The sequence below is a fragment of the Nelusetta ayraudi genome, unplaced genomic scaffold, assembly GCF_046127955.1.
Source record: "Nelusetta ayraudi isolate G7.1 ecotype Tasmania unplaced genomic scaffold, CSIRO-AGI_Nayr_v1 ptg000048l, whole genome shotgun sequence".
Classification (NCBI taxonomy): domain Eukaryota; kingdom Metazoa; phylum Chordata; class Actinopteri; order Tetraodontiformes; family Monacanthidae; genus Nelusetta; species Nelusetta ayraudi.
The window spans coordinates 6,185,907-6,210,606 of NW_027466098.1; the positions used below are offsets into that span (position 1 = coordinate 6,185,907).

Genomic DNA, 24,700 nt, shown 5'->3' on the forward strand with positions numbered 1-24,700 from the left:
AACGTCGCGCCCCCCCACGACTCCAGAACACAAAACAAGTTGACTTTTGACACCTGCAAAACCGCACTCACGCTTCCTGAGTGGCGGGCAAAACAGGAAGCGATTTTTCTTTTTTTTCACTTAGAACGAGAGAGCGAGATACAGAGCCGTCCCGCTTGCAAAAGCAAATTGCTTGTTACTTATCGGTCCAATCAAAGAAAGAGGAAGTTGGCGAAAAATAACACATGCTCGTGTGGCTCCAGCTCTCTCGCTGAGATCATCCTCTGCCAGATGGCACCCAAAGTCTCTTCATCTGCCTCGGCTAAGGGACCAAACTACTGACGGAGGGGTTATGGCGAGGAAAAAAAGATTTTAAGACCCTGGGGATTTCCAATGGTTGGGGATTACACTGGGGTTCGGGGCGGGTTCAAAACGCAATTACAGACAAAATCTGTCATCCAAACCATCAGCGTTTAATTTCCTTTAAAAAAAAAAAAAAGAAAAGAAAGAAAGAAAGGAAGGAAGGAAGGGGAGGAAAATAAAGATTTTGTTTTCGTCCTAACATGTGGTGCTGGATAAACAGACGGGGGAGAGTTTGGTGCTCATACACAGATCTAAAAATAAATAAATAGATAAATAAATAAATAAATAATATTCCCCAATCATGTCCAGGGGGATCCCACCTGTGGCCATGATGAGCCCCGGAGCCGAGTCCTTGGACAGGATGGGCATCCTCCTCAGCTGGATGTTGAACAGCTGGCTCCAGCGCTGGGCCAGGTGGAGGGAGCAACCTTTGCTGAGCTGCAGGGCAAACAGAGGGCAGAGGGAAGGCGTCACGTTGAGCGGCCGCTTTCGCAACTCACCCTTTTGGTGCCGACGCCCCCGAATTGAGCTGGCAGCGGTAGGCGTTTCTTTCAGCGCAAAGCAATGCGAGACCAGTCCTGAGCTGGTGTGAGCGAATTTACACAAACACTTTTTTATTTTCATAAATGTTAAAAATACTGGAAGCGAAAAGGAATTCTTCAAACAAATAATGCCAGCCGCTGGAATGTCAAAGCGCATACTTTTTTTTTCCTGTATCAGTGCAACCGTTTACTCAAAGCCTCACTGTCGGATCGTGCCGTTTCACCCGTTTACCATTCACTCTCTTGAAAAGCTAAACTGGATAGCCGTTGGTTGGGAAAAAAAATGTAAAAAGTTCACAACAAGAAGAGAACAAAGTGGAAACGGTTCCCTCTGGAGTAATGAAAGGGAGCCCGCAAAGCCTCCACGCATTTCAAAAGGCATAATCGTCACAGTTGGGGTTTTAAGTTTTTGGGCTACAGAAATAGATTCACACTGAATTATTCATGGTGTAAATAACATTTGTTCAAACAATTTTAGGATCTTCTGACTTGTAGAGAATTTAATGACGCTGGAGCAGCCTGTTCGTTCGTTTTTTTTTTTTTGTTCCGAATGAAGAAAAAAAAAAACAACTACTTGTTGATGTTTAGACATTTAGATGCAACAGAACACTTTGAAATGCCATGTTTCGGCTTTGAGGGAGAATATGTTTTTATTTTGTATTTATTTTGGGGGAAATTTTTCGAGCATTATAGGATAAATGTCTTTAGCCCCAACTTCTGACAGAGAAAAAAAAGAAGATTTCTCAGCAGCAAGATACTAACAGAGCAACACTTGATGCCAGTAGTTTCACACTTTAGCCACAACTGCGACCCGCCAAGTGTTTCAATTCTTTCTCCTGCAAGGCGGTCGGTCGGACTGTTTTGATCTTAGTCTGAGCGGCTGAACAATTACAACTGCGTAGGCAAGAAGGATTTCTTTTTTCAGCATGTGCATAAGAAATTTGAAACTTGAAATCTTGAAGTGAATCTCTATCATCGGATCATTTCAATAATCATCTCCAGATAGAGCAAAATTGTTCAGTTTGCAACTTTAACCAACAAGTTGAGATGATCCATATCAACTCTTCCAGCAATCTTTAAAAAACCAAGAAGCATAAACCAGACCATGGCATGTTTGAGTTTATTGCTCTCGCTTGATATTAAACACTGAAGCGTAAAATTTAAAAACACTTAGTCCTGCGATGTGACGCAGAGATCACTGCGTCCCAAATGGCCTCTAACAAATGATGGCAATTTCTCAAAGTATAAGGTGCAATTATTGCTCCCTAATGCTGAAACTTAATTTAAAGAAAAAAATAATTAAAATGTAAATGATAATTTAGACACCAAACATATATATAAATATATAAATATAGACTTCCAGCCTCTTCAACAACTCATTTAGACCTCAGTTTTTGCTTTTAAATTTGTTTGCCCCTGCAAACTCTGAGTGACTCCAGCAGCAGCACAAAGCTAAAACCGCTTCAACCTGCAAACCAAAAACTGTTCTTTCTCACATGTTAGAAGCAACAAACAGACACGTGTGATTGATTTGCCAAACATAAAAGCCAGGACATCTTTAACCTCAGCCATGAGAATATATTTTTTTTCTTTTTCGTACCAGACAGTTCACCGTTCCTCCCAAGCTGTCGGCAGCGGGCGGCTGCAGCAGCTCCCAAGTTCCTCCCTTGTCAAAAGTGATGACCGACCGCATGTTGTCTTCGCTGACCGAGCCGTTGATGAGCGTGGCGATGAAGACTCCCCGCAGGCCCTCCACGCGGTGAAGGTCCGCGAAAGGCTCGTTGGCGAAGTACCTGGGACGGTGAGAGGGGGCGCCGTCAGAAAAGCGGACGCTCAAAATCAGCATCTGGCTCAAATTGGGACAAATAAAAAGTTTCAATGGAAAATTTTGCGTTCATTTTATTAGCACGCCTTGTGTTCTAGCCTCCTTAGCGGTAAAGGAAGTCAAACACGGTGATGTGAAGGGCATCAACTCTCAGAATCTCCAGCTCTCTTGGGGGAGGGGGGCAGGGGGGGCACAAGTAAACAGGAAGCTGGAACTTCATTACGTGTGTACACTGGAGCAGGGAAGCATGTGGAGAAGAACACGCTGGTAGGTGCAGGATGTTCAAAGCACGCGACAGCCCTCTGGCAAATTTCATTCTGTCAGGATTTAGTGCCAAATAATAAGAATCATTGTTTCGGGTCAAACACCTGAGCCAGCATCTAGTGGGAACAACAGGGCACAGCGTCCTCCTGATGTGATTGGAGGGAAGACTGATGGTCGGTTGAGAGCGAGAGCAACGAGATCTCATTAACAAGCTTTAGTCCCTGCTGGTCACCGAGCCTCTGAATTATCAGCGTCATCTTCCCTGCTGCTTGAGTTGCCGGGGCAACAACTTAGCTGGAAGATGAACATCTAGTTTGTGCTTTAATTTGTGCACGTGGCGGGTGCAGTTTCATGTGCTGGTACCGCTTGCTGGAGGGAATGTCTGCAGGGGGAATGTTGAGCACTCAATTTTTATCTAAATGCTCAAGCAAAATGTGCATAAAAAAGACAGCAGATGATTATACCATCATCAGGATCTTTTTTAGGTGTAGTGTTCAATTTCTCTTTAACAGAAATAGCTAATCAGCCAATCACATGGCACTAAATTCTGGCACTTAAGCATGTAGATGCAGTGAGGACGACTCGGTGAAGTTCAAAGCGAGTGTCAGAATAGGGAAGAATTGGGACTTTGGTGACTTTGAACGCGGCCTGGTTCTTGGTGTTGGTCAGAGGACAGCTTGGAGACCATAGCAAGGTACTTCAATAACCACTGCTTACAACCAGTCTATACAGAACAGCATTTATCCACACACGACACCTACAACCTTGAAGCAGTGCACTCATACACCCACTGGCCTCTGAGTACATCAGAGCGAGAAGAAAGTGCACCTTAGATGTTTTGAAGGGACATTGAAAACATGGGATGAAGGACGCTGAGGTCGGAACCGGCAGGCAAAGAGGAGATTTATGGATGTGGCGACAGAGGACATGAAGGTAGACAGTGTGTGAGAAGAGGAGGCAGATGCCAAGGTTAGATGGAGGCAGACAATTGGCTGTTATTGGAATAGGCCAATGTTGTGTTTGGTTAGCATTGTATGTATCACTCTTAGAAATGCCTTTTCAAAAATCAAAGACCAGTAGGTACCTGATGAGTGTTTTGCTGCCGGAGCCCTCGGGACTGTAGTAGAGAACGTTCTCCAGGGACAGAGAGAAGGACAGGCCCTGCGTGTCTGAGATGTACAGGTGCGTGACGTTGTTCAGGTGGTTCACGCACACGAACACTTGGTCCTCCGACGCGTCCGCAATGTAGTACTCCTGCAAGAAAAATGTGCCAGTTTCCTCACTTGGTCCATCTCACATCTACTTTTGTAGATGTGAAACTTTTGTTTTCAGCTCTTTTTCTGGGGAAAGGATGCCCCATCCTGGTTAATATGCCTCTGAAGGTTCTCAGTCGCCCATATCATCTCAGTGTAAAGGCGTCAAGTGGAGGCAACTGGACTAGAGAATGGAATGGAGACTCCCAACCACCATGTTCAGCCATCTTGTACAGTATCTACAGTATTTGCTAGCCTCAATATAGCAAACCAGTACAATTGTCTCAATTTAACCCTTCTACCCAACCGGTTATATGGTATTTACCCTGGCTGGACTATTTCTGGACTAGCTGATGGTGCGAGAGGTTTGTTCTTCTAACACTCCCCTTGTGTGTTTGCGCAAACCAACTTAGTGCAGACTTACTAGCACTTAGCTCACATTATTAAAAAAAAAAAAAAGCACAAAGTTCTTGACTTGTGACGCAGAAAGTTGCGCAAAAACCAAACAGCTTATTTCAGCACAGACGCAGAAACACAGTAAGAGCCAGTCCATCTAGAAACACGCAAATTGTCATTTTTGGTACTTGGTGTGCTGGTTGCTATGCCAAAATGCTCAAAAACACATTAAAGAGCTGTGCGAGTCACATTTTTCAAGTTTTTCAAGAATTCCAACACGTTTTTTCGACTGCGGACATACATCAGAGGTGTTGGTCATCCAGAGTAATAACAAAAAAAAGTTAGAAGTGGAGCAGACGAGGGAAGCTTGGGTTCACTGTGCCTGGCCACAGTAGGACTCCTGCCTAGAGCCAAAACAGCCTTAATCCCTCATGATAGCTCTCAATCCATGAATTATACACATACATCTCAAGGTCAGAAGTAATAGGATTATGAGCCTGCGCCAACAATTCATTCATGCTGCTGCAGCCTGATGTTTGACAAAAATGGCCCTCTGTATTGGGGAAAAAAAAAAAAAAAAAGTTCAAGAGGTCCCAACCCGCAACATGCCTTGACATCAACACTTGGTGATTGGACTCACTGTGATTGGATGGCGGGTCATAAAGCGGGCAGCTTTCATTGGCTGGCGGTTGTAGGACACCCAGAGCTGGACAGACGAGGACTCGTGGCTGCCGAACAGTTTCTGTGGAGACAGACAACGCAGTTTTAGTTTTCTATTGAATTCAAACCCGTCCAACTGTCTCGCAGGCAGCAGATCTGTTGCCCACTGGGATGTTTCCCCTCCAACTCGCCTCACGTGCTTCGTCCATCAAAGCAGAATTACTCCACCAACATCTCTGAGTCATCCGAAACAATCCGTTTCCCAGGATCCTGTGACATTAATTTGAGCATCTTAATTTTTTTGTTTTTCCCTCTTTGTTTCCAGTGAATGTCCTTGTTTTTTCTTCACAAGAGGACGCCGCCACGCTGTCACGAGGGACAGGAAGCTGGCCAGCACTGGTCTGAGAGCGCTGGGTGTGTAGATGAAAAAAAAAAGAGACTTTGGTCGTGTGGGAAACCCTGAAAGAGACAGAGTGTTTTTCTGTCTTAATCTCCCGGAAGCGCAGAGGACAGTGGCGAAGTCAGAAAACATTTAATATCCGGATTCAAACTGATGTGCAGCTGAGAGAGTTGAATAACAGAGGAAAGAGAACTCTGATCAGCTGCAAATTACCAGGATATATATGATAAAGACCAAACCAAGCTGGGATATTTTTATAACATAAACCTCGACATGGTTTACAGACAACTGTTGAGTTGACAGAGTTAGTTGAGTAAAGGCTTTCTCATGAAATTTGTTTGAAAATGCATCCAGAAACAGGAAGTGCTTCCTTGCATGACTTGCCTTGTTCAAATGTAACCTATTAAAAATAGATCACATTGCTGTTTTTGGAACAAAACGGTATACATACACTTTGGTGGGCAAAAGTTTCTGGACACTTTTGTGATAGGATCAGGACTCACTCTCCAGTCTCCTGGTTCAATGTCTTTCAGTACTTTCAGTGCTGTCAGCACAGTTTGCACCTCGTCGCTTCCTCATTCTCGTGTGTGTGAAGAATATAAACACAGCAACCTGGCCTCACAACAGTACCAAAAAACCTTGGCTTTCCTTAATCGAGCATAAAGGCCATAACATTTAAAATTGCAGAGCTACTTTTCACGCTGTTTCCAGTTAGTTATTCAACATTGCAGCCGTGTGTCTATCTAAGCTCACACTGTGATGAACATTTAATAACGCCAGTGGAAGGGAGTATGTGGGTTGTGGCTGATGGTGCTTGGATTCTTCATGTAACATATCACAATTACATGGGGTTTTTTTTCACCAACGAAGATGTACAAAAAAAAAAAAAAAAAAATCCTTAACTAACTAAAAAGAAAAAAATTCAAATAAAAGCTATATTTGAAAACGAAATCTGCAGTTGTTCCTGATTCCAATTTGTCTGATGTGGTCAAAATACACTAGATTGATGGGACTTGTTCAACCTCGGGAAACCAGTCCATCTCATTTTTCTGTGCAGGACCGTCAGAGACACACTACACTGTGGGGGGGGGGGGGGGGGGGGGGACTGTTGATTGTACTCCAGAAATGCTCCCCGCTCAGCTTGGCAAATGGATCCCTGTGTAATCTCACACTCAGCACTGTTAAATATGGTCTCGCCAGCTGAAGGCCCAAAGAATCTGAATCCACATTTCAGTCACATCCTGTAATTTGCTGGATGCGAGTGACAATGTCAGCGGTATCGGTCTCTTCTCCAATTCTACCTTATTATTAAAATAATGATTTTATGTGCAAGTGTGCGACTGCATGTGCGTGTGTGCGTGCATGCTTGTGTTCCTTGGAGGGATTTGTGTCCATCCTTGAGTGCCAGAGCATCCACAGCCTCCAGCAGAGCGTTTCAGCCTCTTGCTCTCAGTCTATTGATTTATCTGGTGCGCTGCCCACACTGGCTGCGTGGTGTGATGTGAAAGCAAAGTAACGACGGCAGCACAAAGACAAATAGACTTAAAGTAAAAAAAAAAGAAAAAAAAAAAAAAAAAAAAGAGAAAGAGATACACGGAGTAATAGAATGATAAACACAATTCTGGAGCTCCTCGGGGGTCTGAGATACGGAGCAAGACACAAGATAAATGTATCTGGAGTTTGGAATTAGGTTCATTCTCATGCTGCCTCAACCTCCAAATGTAGGTTTCAAAGTGTAGTTGGTGAGTCTGGGCAGGGGGGGTGATCACATGTTAGAATCACAGCTATCAAATATTTTTCCATTTTAACCGCAGTGCTCAACCTCTCGCCGCTGATCCTCTCCAAACTCTCAAATCCCTGAAATGAGACGTCATACCGCAGCCCGAGATCAACACAATTTATTTAGCATTTTACACGATGAGCTGCAGCTCATCCAATCATTCAACCTTTAAAAAAAGAAGAAGAAGAAAAAGGAGAAAATTGGGCCGCACCAGGACCACCTGAAAGCAGCAGCTTGTCCAAAAAATAAGAAGAAAACCGCAGTGCACCTTCGCTCCAGATGGATCTTGACTAATAGAGAGAATTGTTGCAATTAACATAAACCTCATCTTGCGAAAATCGTTCACGGCGGCTGAAAGTTCGGAAAGTGGTGGAGCGAAGCCCCTGAGCTAACAGTCTGTGATGGGCGCTGAAGGGAGGTCTCGCTTTTTAAAATTTGCATGAGGTGATCTGATGCACTTACTGCTCACGGCGACTGTGACTCATCCTCGAAAACTCATATCACAAGACATCAACGACCTTCTCGGAGAGGACTCGCGCGTTCAGTCTGACGGATGATTTTAATGCAATATTTAGAATATTTAAGTCGTGAGGTCATTTCATGTTCTCAGAAACCTAAATAAAGACTTTCCATCTATATTAAAGATAGCTTCCAGAGACCATGAGTGTGAACAGGCTAGAATTAATGAATAACTGAGTCATCATTGAGTGTTGGCAATATTAATACAAGGAAGAGGTAGTAAACACCCACAGTTTAATTTTGATTTTATAGCCACCAAATTTGTTGGCCTCATTTTCATTTAATTTTACTAGCACTTTGCCCGCATTATTAAAAAAAAAAAAAAAAAAAAAAGTCTGCAGAAACACAAAGTTCTTGACTTGTGACGCGGAAAGTCGGGCAAAAACCAAACGGCTTGTGTCAGCGCAGTAACGCAGAAAGAGCCAGGAAATGGAACATGGAAATTGTCATTTTTTTGGTACTTGGTTAGTTGATATGCCAAAGATGCTTAAAAACACATTGAAGAGCTGTAATAATCACGTTTCAGGTATTTCATATTAAGGCCCCTTTAACAAGGGTGGTGATGCAACATATTGCCATATGATTGAACTGAGAGCTAAACTTGTCATGTGTCTTCAAAACTGGATGCTTTCAGTGTTTCAATTTAAAAAAAAAAAAAAAAAAAAAAAAAGGAAGTAAAATGTGCCAATACCTTCAAGGTTGAAGCCAAACTTCAAGAGCGGTGAAGTGCCCACCGAGACACATTTTCCTCCCACACCGACATATTTTGGCATTCAACTTGACTACTTTTTAGATTTAAAGCAACAACAGAAGAGCTACTTCTCCCAAACACACGAGTGCACCATTAACATTTCCTTGGAGCACGGCAGGGTCAGAGACGAGAGCTTCACTCCCACGCAGTAAACAGCCACAAGGTGACTTTCCAAATTGACAGCCCCAGATGATAAGCACATGTTCACTGTTCAGATCTCTCCTTTTCCGCCCTGAGGCCGACTTTTCATGAGGACAGAAGGCGCGCGCGCGCACACAGAAACAAGACTGGAAATGTCACCTGCCAAAGTCACCGAGTCGCGGCGTCTTCATCCCGACGCTGTACGACTGGGCTGAACCTATAAAGCCTTAATGTGCTCCACCAATAAGGCAATGAGGTGCTTTCTGCGCTTTTATCTGAGCGGTGGTCTCCTGCATATTCATGACGGACTGGCTCACGCACACCCCAAGGCGACGCTATTATTCAGATTAGGCTGGAGAGAAACGCGCATCCAGTACCGACTTCTCATGCTCGCCTGATTTGTGGGGAGATGGTGAGGAAGGTGTTTTTGTTCTCGCTGAAATTTAGAGCAGCGGCTCAAAGGCATTACTCCTGCACAAATCGGGGGCTTTGACTTACAAGAAGGTAAAAACGTTTGGCATTAAAGTATCTGTGTAGAGAGCACTTATCGAGCTGATATCCAGAGACCAACATGGATGCGGCTACTCGGTCTGCTTGGGGTTTGGGAAGAAAATCTCCTTCGTTCGAAGGACAATTGTGGACTTGAGGGCCTTTCAGTAAACAGTAACGTGCAACCGGTGAAACACCGTCCTGTGTGCAACCCAAGAGTCAAATTTTAACTGAGCATTCTGCAGTTTTAGGTTCAATGATTGACATTTATTACCGTTTTCCATTAAAAGAGCAACAGCGTCTACCTACGTGATGCAAAATGCATTTCATCTAGGTTTAACCCTACGTGTCTCCCGATAAATAAGAATTGCCCGTCCTTTTCTTACTTTTCCTTCCACTTTTCAAGGAATGTTTGTGTTGAAACAGACAAACACACAGTTCTAGAAATCACCCATCACAGGTTGTCAGCATCCCCAATCAGAGATTTTTTTCCTTCTGGAGATTTATACAGCACTATGACAGATATATAAAAGTCAGATGATAAATGTTGCCAGTCTGCCCCACTCGTCCATGGCAAGAACAAGTACTTTTAACAGTGGATTGTTGGAAGAACAAGCAGGATTTTCAGAAACAGCTAAATATAATGCTGCAATTGTTCGGAATGGGTCCTCCTCTCAACTCCTTGTTTTCCTCAATCTCGGTGCCAGACAGTGTGTGTGTGTGATCTAAATGGGGCCTAATGTGGCCGACAAATAACCTCGGAGAGAAGAAATCAGCGCTTATCGACACCTTCGCAACTGCGACTGAGCCACTTCTCTTCAGCGGGTCTCCCCGTTCAGATCTGAGGCTGGGGCCTGATAGGCACTTTATTCTTTAGCATCCCTATTGTTAGCTAAAACTCTCCGTCTTACTTCCTTACTTGGCTTAAGCAGCCTGGAACTGCCAAAAGCACTTCTGATATTCCTTTATTCTAATCCTATTAGCACGAGCCAAGGCAGAAGCCGGAGGGCGGGAGCAAGCAACACTGGACTAGGAGCTAATGATCACTAATGCTAGCAATCGCTAACTCTGACGAGTAAATGGCTAATGGAGCTGATGCAGTGAATCAGTCTGCATCTGTGTCATTCCCCTCCATGCACAGCAGTTTTTTTTTTTCTTTCTCTCTCTCTCTCTCCATCTATCTCCTCGGGGCCCTGAGGCGCTCATCGTCTCTGCTGGTCTCATCAGTAACAGAGGTCAGATTCAGAGCCCAGACAAGAGGACGGGGTGTCACAGACAGGTCAATCACTAGAACAAGAGGCTGTCTAACACTGTAATCGCGTTCTGTCTCAATGCCCTCTTCCAAAACAAAGCCCGGCAGTTGTTGTTTTTATTTTATTTTACTTTAGATTATTGAATTTTAAATTTACAATAACTTGCCCACAGTCTTTTTTTTATTACCATTTCTTTCTAAGATCCTGGTATGAAGTAACCAGTCAATGTTTTTTGTCAGCCAGTATTTTCATCAATTTGATCAAATCTGCAATCCTAAACTGGGAGTAAGAAATTCATTTAATTATCAAATTAAGCCAAAACTGCCTTCTCATGCAAGCCTTTCTTGCTACTCAGCCCCATTGCTTTAACCGACTTAAAGGCAATTATGATTTTTGATTTTATGTAAGAGGGGTGTGTGCAAAATGTAGACATCATGTATTATTTGTCCTGTGCATTGACAGTATAATAGAGTTATTTTGCTAAACAATGTTAAAAAAGCCCAAAAGTCTGCAGTTTGTTTCCCCTGTTTTTATTATATCACTACATATCCTGCAGTCTGGCGAGGCCTTTCCTAGCTGTCTTGGGTTACCATCAGGGTTGTACCCTGGACAAGTCACCAGTTGCAAATTAGTGTAATGTGAAAGGAGGAACTTGTAAACTCCACACAGAAAGACCCCAGATGGAAACCCTTCATTTTCTCCCTGTGAGCTGACAGTTACACGGTTAAAGTCCCACCGATTGCCCAATCCTGGTCCGTAAATGTAAAGGATAGGAACAGCTGCATCGCACTAAATATGACTGGGACACACAGGCCTTCTGTTAGGAGTGCGATCCTCCCCATTGCCCTCAATGCCATTCTGACTTTTCCATGTCACCGAGCCCCAGTTGGATCAGTACTAGGTCATTTTCTAATTTGAGGAGGTTTTGTTCTCCGATCTACAATATATTTTGGGATTTTATGCGATACGACACAATAAATCTGTGTCTTGAAAGTAAAAGGGAGTTTCTCAGAGAGGGAAATGCAGCGATGGTAATTGTAATGTCTGACATAAATCTGCCTGCCGTGTTAGCGGGGAGATGTACGACGCAGGCTGCATTCTCGCCAGCCATATTTAATCCAAGTCTACTTTGTTAGCCGGGAAAGTCCAGTTCCTTCGGAGAGGTGGGAATGTACAGTCGAAGGCTATGTTCGTTCAGACAGCACGCTTCATATTACACGTTAAACGTGACTGGATGGGACTCTGAAGTGACCCACATGCACAAAAGAGGCAACACACTGTGTGTACGCGAGTACATTTTGGTGAGTGTTTGAGTGTGGCACTAATAACATTTCTCTACTCCCGAAATCAGCACCATTAGAGTCGCATAATTTAAAGAAAAGCATTAAAATAAAAGAGACAGATTTTTTTTTGCTGCGGCCTTTTGCGGTGCAATGGCTGCTTGGATGAACAGTGGTGAGATAGTGATAGGAGCTCCACTGACGTGGGCACATTCATTTCATTTCCTCATTGCGACCGTAAAAATGTTGAACTATATCTGCGGCCGGCGTATAGACGGGAGTCACATTGCAAAATATCAGACGCACATCGGAATTAGGACCACATATGAAAGTGGCCTAGGTCTAATAGAAATAAATAAAGAAATTGGAATTGTGCTGTTCAAAATGTCTTTAAAACATCAGATAAAGGTCCCATATGGGAACGAATTTGTGGCGCATTAGCCTGCAGTCTGGTGGCCAAACTCTGATGCGAATCAAGTAACCGCAAAGTAGTTCTCGGACTGTTTTGCTAGAACCACGTGCGGGACCTGGACTACAACGCAGGGCATTGTGGGTAAACACAAGCAAGTTACCCTGCATGAACCAATAGAGCTGACTTCGAGAAAGGGGAAAAAAATGTCATGACAAAATGATTTTGGGTTGTCATTTGAAGGAGGTGATGATACTGCAGCTCAAGCACCACTCGATGACACTTGGAACAGCGCACGTTACGATTGCACACATGACACATTTTCCATGGATTTGCCCAGGCCCGGTTTGAAGGTGGTCCTCCTGCTCCAAAAACCACACTAACCATCTGTGGCCGCTCAACACTCTGAGGTCAAACATGGCCTCCTGTCAGACCGCGCTCCTAATTGGAAACGACGATTCCTCGTTAAGGGGTTTGGCCGCGTTAGCCGCTGGGATTCATCACGGCTGGCCCGGCGGTGCCTCGCAGCGCGACGACCGAGCGGCTACCGCGCGCGCGGCAAAACGTTTAGAGAGCGAGCAGACGGATGGACTCTCGGAATCAAACATTTTCAATTTGGGTATTTAGAAGCGCCACAGCAGGAACATCAATCTCCAGCACGAGAGCAGATGAATAGTATTTGAATTCCTGGCCATAAATCACAGTGAGCGGCGGGCGGCACCTCCCTCAGAGCCGTGGCAGTTTATTTAATAATTAATTGAACTCCTTGCCTCCATTAGCGAACCTGAAGCGCGGCTAAGTGCATTAACTTCCAGTGGACCCGTCTGATACCAAGCAGACTGAATTCTCCGCAGCCCCGGCTTCATTATGGACCGTTTATGAGTGTGTGTGTGTGTGTGTGTGTGTGTGTGTGTTTGTGGCTACAGGCTGGCTGGTAGGCGAGGAGGAGGAAGAGGAGGAGGAGAGCGAATCTGTCCAGGCAGCCCTGTGAAACAAGCAAAGGGGACCAGATCCAAACTGTATTTTCCATCTGCTCCGCTGTCTGTTTGTCTGCTGCCTAACTGCGGCTTCCGCCGCGCAAACACTTGAGAGCACTGGAGACAAACATACAGCGTTTCACGCCACCGCCTGCCAAATATTGATCTTGCGTCTGCTACACCAGGCGCATTATGCTGAGGCGGGAAAGCGGCTGTTGGCTGCGTGGCGGGAACTGCGCCGTGCCACAATGCGAGTCAGTGCAAGTGTAGCGACAGAAGTCACCGCGTACGATTTACAGCCTGCGAGCATTTAAATGACGTTCCTGTACTTTCGAGAGTGGGGTCAGCTAGCTGGGAAATCAAACTTTGCTGAGCGCAAGCATCATTTCAACTAAAATCGTCCAATCTCTTGAAATAAACAGACACTTTGTTAGGTACACTGCTCAACTTAAAGGTCCAGAGTGTGAACATTTAGCCTGATTTACAATTTTTTATTGGTAAAAGCTTAATACACTGGCTTGTGTGCACAGGCCACCGTAGTTCAGTGGCAGGCTCGGGAGTGGGAGGGTGAGTAAAAGAACGCTGCAATCTAAAACGTAACCACTTGATGTCGCCGTTTCATCTCAAAATCTCCAAATATTACACACGTAACCTTTAAAGGGGCCCTATTACGACCAATTTCCAGAGCTGATAACTTTATTTTGGAGGTCGGTCTACCTCCAACAATAAACTAGGTTTGTTTGGTCATAAACTACTAGTTTGAGCTGTACAGGTCTTACAAAACACTCAGTCTGAAGAGGCTGTTCTGGCTCTCTTAGCCCCTCCCCCTACCTGCTCCATCTGTGGCTCTGCCTTGGAACAGCCGGCTCCCTTGTGATTGGCCACGGCTACTAGCTACTCGTGCAGTGACACCTCGGACATATTTCTTTTAAAGTCTGCAGAGGCGTTACTGTGACAATCAGGTCGACTCCGGAAGTAGACATGCGAACAACTCCTTGCGGCGCGGTAGCATGAAACAAGCCAGCCCATCTAGATATGTGCAAGTTGTCATTTTTCGTACTTGATGCATTGACATGCCAGTAAAACGAAAATACTGTTAGGAATGTGAAAGAAAACGTCAGCTGTCAGCACCTTTAAGACAATAACTAGTTACATAGTTATGGTTAATAGCTGGTTCAAGTTCAAACTGAGCATCATAATGGTGGAGAAATGCAAAGGAGGAAAGAAAGTGACATTGAATGTGAGATGTCTACTAACTAATTATCTACTGGGATTTACACACTGGCACAACCGCCTCTAGTTTTTGCAGCGGATGAAAAACACACAAATATAAAAACACAAGACGCCAAAACACAAAAAGGTCTGAAGGCTTATGGCCACCATTGTCCCCTGTCATCACAAAAAGACACAAATAATGGATAATTGTGTGATACCTACACACAATGTAGGTATCACCTACATGAATAGGATCTCCACTGTGTTTCACATGTTTGCTTTCTAAACAGGAGCAAATGACGTTCTCGCGACTACAGAACGTTGTCACACACAGGCTCGGATTGCCTGTCTGCAAGTGTGAGTGTAACATGATCCGTGTTTTTCGAGCCCGGCCGCTCTCGTCTGCTCGCCGCCCGTCTCTGTCCCTCAATAACCCCCTGGAGGGGCAGCCAAGCCGATTTGTCACGGCAGCCAAGCTACGCATTCGCACAATCGCGTCACGCAGAGTGGGCCTTAAACATTCCCGGCAAAAAAGGGGCTGCTGGCGAAAATTAAAAAGGCAGATACATTTTTTTTTAAAGCCTCGCTCCCCCTCAGTGTGAGTCATCAATAAAATAAACGGGCCGATCCATTTAGCCCGGTTGCGTTACACAACTTAATTTATTCAGCATTCATCTGTGGCAGAGTTCCAAATCAGAGTGGACCAGACAGCGCCGGAAGACCTGGATGCATCTGTTGATATCTTGAGCGTTAAGCTGCTGAACGTCACCCGGCAAGGAAAAATTATTTGAAATGGGCATCCAGGGGTTGCGTTGTCTTGTGATGGTATTCTCACCACTCTCAGAGACGCCTTGTACACCGAGGAAAGTGGATCTCACTGGATATTTTCTTAATGTATCTTAAGATGATGGAGCCAGTGTGAAAACCCCAGCGGATAAAACTCAGACCAGCCTGTCGGACACCAACAGCCAAAGTCACTTCAAAGTCATTCTGATGTTTGCTTGAGTCCCCTGTTGGAATCAAAAATTTAGCTGAATGCATCAGAACATTGTGAGTTATTATTTTAGCAAATATATCATGTGTTTATTATAATGTAATGTAATTATTAGTGTTAGTTAAAGGGAAAAATGAATGAATGAATGAATGAATGAATGGTACTTTATGTAGTACTTTGATAATTATTTGCCAATCATGAACGGTGACCCTGGGTGACCAGAGACTGGACATCTGAAGCAACTGGCTTTGCGACTGCCATAAAGTTTACAACCCATTCAGTCACAGGGTGGGGAACTCACGACCCATCGTAGGCATTGGGATGGAACTTTTGACCTCAGGCTTGTCTTGCAGCAAATTGTTTCAACAGGTCACACCGGAAGAAGGGATGGATCATTTGGCTCCCTGCCAAATAAGGACTTGTTTCTTCTCATTATCAGCAATCAGAGACTTGGAACAAAGGCTGCCTCAACATCCAATGAGGTTGGTTGTCTGGAGACCAGGCAGCCAGTGAGAGGAGGACAACATCGGAGAGCATTTGCATGCTTTCTTTATGTACAAAAGGACTGGGTCGAGGGACAGATAGCAGTCAGACTTCATGCCCTGGCAAAACACCGTTGTTGTTAGGGTTTTGTACTCGGCCCAGAGCTCTGTATATTTGTATCCTGAATTGATTTGTTTACTAAAGACATATTTTAATTGGCATTCTTCTCCTTAAATTCTTCATTCAACGAACACGCGGATCGGCAGAGCGACACGAGAAAATACTGCGATCCAACACTCCTCCTCTCGTACATACCCAAATATGTTGACCTCCTGCCATGTCATTGGATGATTACCTTAACAGGATATTGAACATTGTGCCAAATAAAGTGGCCAGTCAGTGCAAAACTCTTTCAACCACAATCCAAAATACAAACTTTGGTGACCGTCGACCGACTAGTTGGGTTTCAGTTATTATCAACAACACAGGAACATCACAACCACAGGTCGAGAGGAGTCAAGTCAGTCCAGCCGCGGAGCCACACAATCAGAAACATCACCTTATCAAGTTATATACAGTAGACACGTTCGGAGAAAAGCCGGCTCCACCCGCAGCGCCCTTACCCGCGTGGTGGTGGCAAACATGTACTTTTCCCGGAGCTGGAAGCTGTCCACCTGCTCCAGGATCACCCTGCGGTTGCGCTCGCTCTGGAAGAAGTCGGTGCTGGTGAGGATGGTGGAGGAACCCTGGGGTTCGCTTCGCTGGACCAGCACTGTCGTGGGCATGTCGTAGGGCTCCACACCCCTAGGAGGAAAGAAAGGAGACATAAAATTAAAAAAAAAAAAAAAAAAAAAAAAAAAAATGCTTTGGGGATTTTGGTCTTCCCAAAACAGTGCACGTATATCTCTGCACACGCTGTTAGCACGGCCGGTCGAAGTTCCAGCTAAATCATAAAAAAACCCACTACTTTCAATCAGACATTATATTTTTAGAAACTTCTTTTAAAGGGCGACATTAAAGTTTTAGGACTTCCTCCTCTGCTTGACGCATATTTTGAAGGAAAATCCTTTCCAGCCTCACTTTTATGGGTCTGCCTCTCACTTTTTCTGAGTAATACTTATACTGAGATCACCTTGTTCCTCCGCTATAAATAGCATTCACGCTTTTCAACCAAAGCCGTGTGATTTTAGGCGAAGGTTGGGGTCAGTTCCATAATGTGATTTGCATGAATCACGTTTCAACTGTGTTGTATTGTGTAGCAGTTTTCTTTTGTCTCTCCACAGCAATATTTCAGTTGATAAAAGGCTGGTGTGATCAATTCAAAACAGAGCTTTGCTTGAAGCAAAAATCAACACTGTGTTTGCACTTTAATTGCATTACAAAATAAAAAAAAATACACTTGAATAATCACAATCATTCTTTGACTCGGTCATTTTGTTTCCAGCTTTAAAGAGATCCGGGTTTGCTTCTTCCTTTTTTAGTTTCGTTTTGACGGTAAGCAGTAAAACATACTGTATCTGCGAATCTCTCATGGTTTAGGAAAACGACAGAGAAGCTATTTTTCATCCCTGACTGCTGGGTGTCAGTAGTGGTAGTACAAAGTATTTTGGACAAGAGTCCATCAACCATACATCATGATGTATGACGATGATGTATCTCCAAATGCTTTTTCACACCAAATCCTGGCAGCGCCGCATGATAACCAACAGGGTCTCATGTAATTAATATAACAGGACCGTCGTGTCACGTTGAGTTTCACATTTTGCCACGTTCACGTCGGTGTCCGCATGCCAGTCGATATGATTGGCAGGCACAATGTGACACAGTTTAAAAACTGTTTTGCGAGCAGCTACAGATCGAACAATCAGTTTCCCCATGATCAATGATCAGTCAGGTATTATTCAGGATGACAGCACTCCCATTCGCTCATGTGAGACTGCTCCATTAACCTTCAAGTTAAGCTAGTATTCAACACACAACTGTGTAAAAGCCTCAGTAAAATGCGAAAAAGATGCTCCTGTTTCTGCAGCACTCCTTTTTTAAACAGCCAATATTAAAGAGGTTTGTGGTGGAGCTGTTTGTCTGTAGATGGTAAACTTCCACAGCAGTGAGCAACATCAGGAAGCAGGTAACACAACGGAGGAAGTCGGCACAGTTGCTGTCGAGCTTCGACGCTAACGCGATCTGTTTCACCCCCGCAGTGACGCGAGCGAAAGCGCTCGATGGCTGCACACCTTGAGCTGGATCCATTTATGGTTCTCGTCGCCCATCACCTGGGTTTTATTTCTGGCAGGCTGCAGTACTTCTAAACACACAATCAGACTATCAATGAAGCGTTTCAAACATTTCGAACACGGCTATAATTAGCTAACAGAAAACAAACTGCCTCTGCAGGAGCAGAGGTTGCATAACCTCTGAAGCGAGCCGTGACTTCACTGTGCGTGTGTGAGTGCAGTTCTTAAGAAAGTGACATCTTAGCGGTTGACTCCCTCACCTCACACGTCCCCACGCACTCTGCCCGTCTCTCACAGTTGAGGCGTTAAACACCTACAGTAACCGAGTTGTCGAAATGGACAACATTTTTTCTCCATATGCCTTCATTACAAACCCATTTATTGGCAGAGGAAGCAACATTTTTTTTCAGAGAAACTCTTATTTTTGCCTCGGGAGGCTGCTACAGCATTTTAAACAGTTGCACTTTTTATCTTTGGCCTTTACGCAGACAAAATATCCAGGTGCAACTTTTGCTACAACAAGAAAAAAGGATAAAAATGTATTCACTTGACATAAATGTCATGACAAAATAGCAACTGTCAGTAGATACAGATCTAAAAAATATCTGTATGTGTGTGATTTTGCCAAACTATATGTAGCCACCAGACTTGGATGTGAGAGTTCTGAAACTGTGCCACGCACTCTCTCACACACACACACACACACACACACACACACACACACACACACACACACACACACACACACACACACACACACACACACACACACACACACACACACACACACTCGTTGAGACTGAATGGAGGAGGCTGACTGGGTCCTACGGTCTGCCTTCTGAATCAGTGTGTCTCCCCCCCCAGAGACTCTAGAGCCAAACAGAGAGTGCAGTGTTTCAGCCTCGCCGCCTTTCTTTCATGGGTCCCTGCTGAACTGGTGGACACTGTCTGGCCTGGGAGAGCGTTCAAGGCTATTCACAGTCAGGGCTTGTGCGGTTTTTTTTGGGGTTTTTTTTTTCATCTCTGCCGCTTCTGACCACTTCCTAAATGCCGCTTCTCCATTTAAAGGCAGCTTCTCATTTTTTTTCTGCCAGCTCTTTGTTATCTGGTTATTACAGATTGCTAATAACAATAATAACAATGAGGCTTCCTGTAAATGATTTCTCTAAACTGCTGACAGTCGCGGCTCAAACCCCGCCCCCACCCTTCCGAGGCGGCTGCGACTGTAAGATCAATGACAATAAACCTCAAACAGAGGTTTTGGTTGGGTAATTTTTAAAATGCAATTAAAATCTGTTCGATTAATTTCGAGGCGCTGAATGAAATTGGATTGAATTTGACGTTACGGCAGTCAGCGTCTAGGCTATTTCAACAAGCTACTTTGACGTTAAAGAATCTTGACTGTACGCGTAAGCAGTCTCATTTATAGCATTCGATGCAAATGAGGCTATTAGCTCTATTGTGATAAAATATCAAAATGGTAGAGCCTTCTTTTCCTCAACGCCAATCCTCTGCCTCCGTCTAACCCTGTCCTCTGAACCCCCTTCTATCGCTAACTAGCTTACTACATCCTTAAATCTCCTCTTTGCTCTTCCGCTCTGTCTGTAGACCTCCTGCCGGCCACTTCCAACCTCAGCATCCTTCTACGGAAGTATATTCACCGTCCCTCCTCTGTACATGTCCAAAACCATCTCGGTCTATCTGGCAACGTTCCGAAAACATGCTAACACGCTAACACACTCTGGCTGTCCCACTGGGGATCATTCCTGATCCTATCCGTCCTCGTCACTCAGAAAGAGAAGCTCAATATTTGGACTTCTGCTATTTTTCCATTTCTTTTTCTCAATAATCTCTTAAAAGCACCGGGGACCATTATGTAAGATTTAGCAGTACAGTATGTTACAGCGACACAGACAAACAATGCTGATTCCCATCAAATTATAACAACATCAACATAACTGTCATTCATTCATTCATTCATTCATTCATTTTCCATACCCGCTTAGTCCCGAGCTCAGGGTCACGGGGGTCTGCTGGAGCCTATCCCAGCTGTCATAGGGCGAAGGCAGGGTGACACCCTGTACAAGTCGCCAGCTCATCGCAGGCATAACAATGTCAACAGACTAATAAACACTTCTCAGCTGTTTGGCTCCTCTATTCTATTCCAGTGCAACAAGTAATTCCGGTTTCCCACAGAACAGCAACTTCCAGGATGGATTTTATTACCAGATTATCTTCTTTCCCCCCCCCCCCCCGGTCATTTGGTACAAACATGTCGAGGCACACTTTCTTTTTTTCACCATGACACTTTCCCCCACATTTGTATCCTCGTTGACCTTTCCGTCAGTGCATTCAGGCTCATCCAGTCTGTCTGAATTAAAGATCGTATCATTGTTTGTAATCCATATGGAAAATGGGATTGGAGTTCTTAGTGTGCACACAGAGGGTTTTACCCCTCAGCCCGTCCCCTAGCAGTCAGATCAGGGGATTAGGTGTGTGTGTGTGTGTGTGTGTGCGTGTGTGCGTGCGTGCGTGCGTGTGTGTGTGTGTTGGTGTGTGTGTGTGGGTGTGTGCGTGTGTTGGTGTGTGCGTGTGGGCACTGTTTTTTTTTTTTGAACAACAGACAGACAGGCCTGCTCCAGGCTTTTTTGGCGTCGGACGCCTTAAGACCGATCTGCGGAACAACAGTAGCGCCTCGTGCTGAATCCAGAACAAACAGGATTAAGCCCAAACTGGATGGAGCCACAGCAGTTTAGGATCAGCCCTTAATTGAGGTGCTTTTGTCCTGAAATAATTTGCAGTTTCATTCTGCTGGCAGTGACGTGTTCAGCTGACCTCACCGGGGCTCAGGCGGATGTGAGCCACCTCAGATGGCTGCAGTGAGTCACTTGGTGTTTTGAGAAGGGAAACAATTCAGACGCAATTAGTTAATGCACCTCTTTTGGCAGCTGAAAGCACATTCAGGACCAAAAAGCAGTCAGCATTTAAAAAAACAAAAAACAAAAAACTGCCATTAAGTCTTTTTACTTTTGTGTGAGGACAGATTGTATTAAGATTTAAGAAATGTAATTGTAACAAAGTGTACTATTTAAAAAAATATAGATGAAAGCTAGTGCTGAAATTTTACAGAAAGGAATTGAATGAGTGACTTCATTGTGTAATTATTAGTTTGATTTGTGTCTGGGAAGTCAGTCACGCTTACTTTTTTCAAAAGTGACAAGCTTTCTTTATTGTTTAAACACTCCAACTGTCAAACGTTTGATACATTGAAATCTTTAAGCCTAAAAGTTGTATATCTGTCGACCTTAATAAAACTGATACTGTTGCTTGTAATTTGAATTGTCCTTTCTACAGTTTCCCAATTGTGTCAATGGTTGGGGGAGTCGCCATGAAACTGCAATACCAGGCGTGTCCACCAGGGAAATACTAGCGACCAAATCTCACACTGTGTCCATGCTCAATCACTGCATTGTAGAGCAAATTAGGCGAGACGTATCATAGTAAAAACCTGCAGCGTGAGTATTTTAAATGTCACAGCTAATTACACACAACGTGTGTCAGGTTTAGAATTGCCAAGAATGACAAATCCCCTCACCAAGGATCGTCTCTATTAAATAAATGTCTGTGCTACACCTGATTCCTTCTGGTGCTTCTTCACTGCATGTCTTTTTTCGCAGAGAAAAAGCGTGAGATTTCAGGTTGGCCACAGAATTTTTTACACAGTTTCTCACTACTTCCTTATGTTAGGCTCTGTAAAGAACCTTCAAAGTAAAATCATCAGTGAATTTTGGCCAGCACATCTGCGAGGTGATCTAAGATAATCTGGATCAACTTTGATGTCCGTAGCCAAGTTCTGATCGAGGTCTCTGGGAGCTGGATCGGGCTTTGAGCGAAACACAGTTTGTTTAATATCTAATATCAAGCAACTTCGAAAATTTGGAAACTTTGTTGACCGAGCTGTGTGGGGGAACACGTGCTTCTGTTTAACCCTTATTCTGGAAAGTGTAATGAAAACATATTGTGTTTGTATTCTTATTCTTCTGAACTGAGCAGGAGGAGGTCGCAGCGAGATATTATTTTTGACTTGTCGACTTGACTAGAAAATAGAAGATCCAGCCATCTTCATTGACGAACTCCCCGAACAAGCCGGCTTGCTTCATGTACCACATAACGCTAATGGAATCCCCTCCAGAGCGAAGCGCGCACACACACGAATGAACCAACAAAGTGGAAGCAAACATGAACCACTTCAACTGTCACGTGTGCTCCTGTTCTTCTAATAATGAACCCGTTCACCCGTTTACTTTTCCCTCCCAAGAGATAAACACAGTCTCTTTGCACGGTAATTTGTTTAAACCATGTCTGTCTAAGACGTCAAGGGAAGATGAAGAGAAAGCGGCCTTGAATGACATTGTGGTCAAAGAAAGCTGAATTTACAAGTAGCAGCAATCATAGAGCTGGAAATAAAAATAGGTAAGGAGTGAATAGTTTAGGTCGCAAAATGCCCGCTTTGCGCCGCTAATGATGCATGAAAGCTCATAATGAATTGAACCTCTGGGATTAAATGCAGTTCTTTAAACTGTCTCCAACGTGTAGTGACAGTAGGTCACTGCTGTGGTTACATTCCTGAGATTTATATGAACAAAGTTTGCTTATGACGTGTTGAAGGTTGTACTTCTTCTTCCCCTCCGCCCCCACTCTGCTCGTGCCGAAACATGGCTCGTCTTACCAAAAGTAGGTCTTCACGTGCTCCTGGACCAGCACCCATGACTCCCCAAAGTCGTCTGATTTCCACAGCTTCACCGGGGGAGGAGAGGCGGCGTGAGGAGAGGAGAAAGAGAGTGGGTGAATTCTAAAAAAAAAAATGTAGGTCAAGCGTATTCCCTTAATTTAGTGCACATGGTTGAAAACGCTCAGGAGCCGTTTCGGCTCCGTTGTACATGAGCTGAAGAAAGGGAACCAAAAAACAAAAGTGTTGTGTCAACTGGCAGAAGTACATTGGGGGAACCAGAAGTGCTGCAAGTACCTGCTTTTTTCATGTAAACTGATTAAAATTGAATAGGAACAAAACCACCTTGTCATTCAGTGTCTAGACATGCTTCATATAGTTGTGCATCAATATAGAGCCCGCTGCTATACAAGTGATGCAGTGAGCAAGAACATTAGTCGCATAGGATCAAATCAAACCATTCAATCAGTCGTTTCTGTGGGAATTGCTGCGCAGGTCCGGCCTCTACCTGTTTGTTTGGATGCGAGCCGTCGTAGCCGAGCACCAGGTTGGACCTCCTGCTGTGGAGCAGCAGGTCAGTCGGCTTGAAGGGCAGGGAGAAGCCCTGGACGCTCTTGCAGAAGTCAAAGGTGTTCCACAGATAGTTGTTGGTGGAGTCCACGAAGAGATACTGAGAAACAAGAAGGAACCCATTTAGCGCGCAATGGAAAAAGGAAGTTTATCAAATGCCTTTTGGTGACATACATGCAAAAGAAAAGACAAACTGAGACAACAACAACCAAAAAAAAACTTTGCATCGAAGTGCTTCGTTAGCACTTGAGATGTTACCCAACAACACCAAACACCACAAAGTCTGGCTCTGCCACTGTTCACTCTCAACGGCCCTTTTGTTTTTTTTCCTCTTTCTAACTTTGGCCTCAGTATACGTCTAATGACCAATTAGTTCTGTGCAAGCAGAGCCCAGCGTGACTCCAACCGAGAAACTCGAACCTAGAATTTCAGTGATACGTAAGCGCAGTGCTGCCGACGAAAGGTCACAGCCCAATTACTGGTGCAGGGCGGTGCTTTCCTCTTTTACTCCCACCGGGAGACCAACCTGTTCGAGTGTGAAAGGGAGTTTCAGACGGAAAAAATGATTGAATCATCGTTGAGATGCTGCTGCAAGTGTTTTACCGCTTTTAAACAGTTAGCTCATATAAACTGATTTAAGCTGTGAACTGGGGGACAAACCAGCCATGTCTGCAAGTGGTTCCTTCATCACCATTGCGACACCTTTTCCACGTCCGAAAAAAACGTTGACCAGCTTTGTACTTTCAGTGTAATCCCAATCATATGAACGTGTTTATTTGTTAGCATTTTTGATTTCACGGCTGAATAGTGAGAGTAAACACGCTGCTCGTTTGGACATAGAACGCGGTAGTTAACCCTGTGAGATGCGGGTGACCACTCAACCTACCCCCCACATACGCACATGCGAATCAAGAGTTGGCTTTTGGTAGATAATGAAGGGATGTGACACTGTCGCAAAGAAAGAACCACCAACAGCACGGGTTCAGGTGTGTAAAAATGGTTGCGCTTCCTTCCCATTTCTTCATTTCATCAAATTTTCTGTACATTTACATTGAGATAAATGCATATTCTGCATCCAGTGGCCTACTGGTAAAGTGTCCACCGCCTCTGTGCTTGGCCTCAAGGGGTGCACTCGGAAGGTTAGATCACCCGATGATTCCCAAATGTGACACCGTCTCAGGGGATAATGGGTCA

The 24,700-nt window shown here is 44.4% G+C and overlaps 1 protein-coding gene across 1 annotated transcript in view; it reads right to left on the reverse strand.

Annotated features, from left to right (window-relative positions):
• The window catches only part of sorl1 (sortilin-related receptor, L(DLR class) A repeats containing), a 76,855-nt gene that overhangs the window by 32,626 nt on the left and 19,529 nt on the right, over positions 1-24,700 (reverse strand). The window contains exons 4-10 of the mRNA XM_076035892.1: positions 23,445-23,606; positions 22,937-23,004; positions 16,597-16,777; positions 5,263-5,364; positions 4,054-4,227; positions 2,485-2,673; positions 663-780 (exon numbers count right to left, since the gene is read on the reverse strand). Coding sequence (XP_075892007.1) covers positions 663-780; positions 2,485-2,673; positions 4,054-4,227; positions 5,263-5,364; positions 16,597-16,777; positions 22,937-23,004; positions 23,445-23,606 — 994 coding nt within the window. The remainder of the gene's footprint in view (positions 1-662; positions 781-2,484; positions 2,674-4,053; positions 4,228-5,262; positions 5,365-16,596; positions 16,778-22,936; positions 23,005-23,444; positions 23,607-24,700) is intronic.